We start from the raw sequence: 1,948 nt of genomic DNA, 5'->3' as shown, positions 1-1,948 counted from the left end.
GTGTTAAAGCTTCGAGCAAGCTACACTTCAATGAGCAAGAGTGTTCTTCTATCGAGTATGGATTGCCAATTGAGCAAACAACTTGATGGTTCAAGTTTTAACCAAGTGATCCGAGCACAGGATGTCCGAGCACATGGTGACAAGCATGGATGCAATAAGAAGATGTCATATGCTCCAAGCATGGACTTCGAGCATGGTTTAGTCCCCCGAGCATGCTAAAGATTGTTCAATAAGTCTTAAGACAGGACTGAAGGCATCAAGAAGAATGGGCTTGCTTGATGGACTAGTTCGAGCAAAGCAAGGATTGGTCAAGAAGAATGAAGCTTGCTAGAGAAGAATATTTTCTCTGAAAATATTCTAAGTAAAGTATGCTCGAAGACACTCATCGAGCATACCTTGCATACTGAGTCTGCTCGAGCAAGACTCTTACACTTGTATTTGTCTTTCATTATGTAATGATTAGGGATTCTGGAAGGAATGTCAGGGTCTATAAATAGCGTCTTAGGTTTCCATTTTAGGGGACGCTGGCAACGCACGCAATACGAGGGCACAAATATTCCAAAGAATATTCTCTTTGTTTCCTCGTACAGCCGCCGCCGTCATGAAACCCTAGACATTCCATTTACTGTTTCATTGAATGATATATTTAATACAGTGAATCTTTGTCTTTGAATCTGTTCTTACTGAATATTATTTTAGTGTTTCTTTTGTCGTTATATCACACCTTCGTTCCCATGCGTTCAATATCATGATTCCGCTGGGATATTCGATAGGCCTTTGGGTATTGGATCTGTCCCCGGTCCTGACAAGTGGTATTAGAGCTATTAGTAGCTCGCTGAAGGCCACAGGACTGAAGGTTTGTGATAAAGCTTGAAGCTTTACAAGGTTTTCGTCTGAAACATCTCAGATCTGAGCAAGATGGATGATCAAGAAGTTTCAACAAACAAGATCCCAAGACTTTTAGGTCAAGAAAACTTCAACAAATGGAAGGTATTATTTGAAGCTGCTGTTAACTATAACGAACCTGAACTTTGGACTTCTATTAGAGAAGGACAATATGTTCCATCCACTGCAGCAAACAACAATGAAACAATAGAGCTCAAAATGAAGAAAAGGGATGATAAGGCATTGTCTATGTTAAAACTTGGTCTCTCTTGGGAGATATTGACCAGTGTCAATCATCACAAAACAGCTAAGGAGATGTATGATGCTGTTATTGACATGTTTGAAGGAAACACTGAGTTGAGAGACATCAAGAAAGACAGGCTGAAGCAGCAGCTTGACCGTTTCAAGTTCAAGGAAGGTGAACGACTGAAGTCAGTATTGCAAAGATTCATGTCTATTGTTAATGAAATCAGAACAACTGACTTACAAATTTGTGATTTCGAGCTGAATAAGAAATTGTTGTCTTCACTGTCCGGAGAATGGTATACTGCAAGTAAATTTATCAAAAAGAAAGCAAGTTTTCCCAGCTTCAAACTGGATGATGTGATAGCATTTCTAAAGGCTGCTGAGCAAGAAATGATAGAAAATCATATGATAAGAGAAGAGAAGCCCAGCTTCCAAATGACAAATGCTTTAGTGGCAGCCATGGGAAATCTCTGTCAGGACCGTGAGTTGGGTGAAACCTTAGAAAGGTTGACAAGAACACACCGACTCTGCTAACCCAAAGGCCTATTGAATATCCCGGCGGAATCAGGATATCCAACAAGTGGGAGTGAAGGAGTGAAAGTATAACAGACACGAAACGTAAATGAATGATCAGTAAGAACGATTTCTAGACAAAGATTCACTGCATTTAATATATCATTTAATACAACAGTGAAAGGAATTTCTAGGGTTTCGTGTATGACGGCGGCGACGATTGTACGAGAAAACAAAGAGAATATTCTTTTTAATGTTTTTCGTATTCAGTGTGTGCCAGCTTGTATTCCATCTGGAAATCTGT

At 39.7% G+C, this 1,948-nt stretch overlaps 1 protein-coding gene across 1 annotated transcript; it reads left to right on the top strand.

The window, feature by feature from the left end:
- The first annotated feature begins 918 nt into the window (after positions 1 to 918).
- On the top strand, positions 919 to 1,737 carry LOC143596015 (uncharacterized). Its single transcript, XM_077074895.1, has 2 exons — positions 919 to 1,612; positions 1,700 to 1,737. The coding sequence occupies exons 1-2, from the start codon at positions 919 to 921 to the stop codon at positions 1,735 to 1,737; spliced, it is 732 nt and encodes a 243-aa protein (XP_076931010.1).
- The last annotated feature ends 211 nt before the right edge of the window (positions 1,738 to 1,948 follow it).

This window comes from Bidens hawaiensis, unplaced genomic scaffold, assembly GCF_021521415.1.
Source record: "Bidens hawaiensis isolate Kalapana, Puna unplaced genomic scaffold, B.hawaiensis_p1.1 tig00045947_1, whole genome shotgun sequence".
In the NCBI taxonomy this organism is placed as follows: domain Eukaryota; kingdom Viridiplantae; phylum Streptophyta; class Magnoliopsida; order Asterales; family Asteraceae; genus Bidens; species Bidens hawaiensis.
This window is presented reverse-complemented; position numbering and strand designations above follow the sequence as displayed.

Excerpts from the sequence above, each read along its gene's own strand:
- LOC143596015 (XM_077074895.1), top strand. The coding sequence starts at position 919 with ATGGATGATCAAGAAGTTTCAACAAACAAGATCCCAAGACTTTTAGGT. Across the intron at positions 1,613-1,699 it reads GGGAAATCTCTGTCAGGACC|GATATCCAACAAGTGGGAGT; the intron begins GTGAGTTGGGTG and ends CGGCGGAATCAG.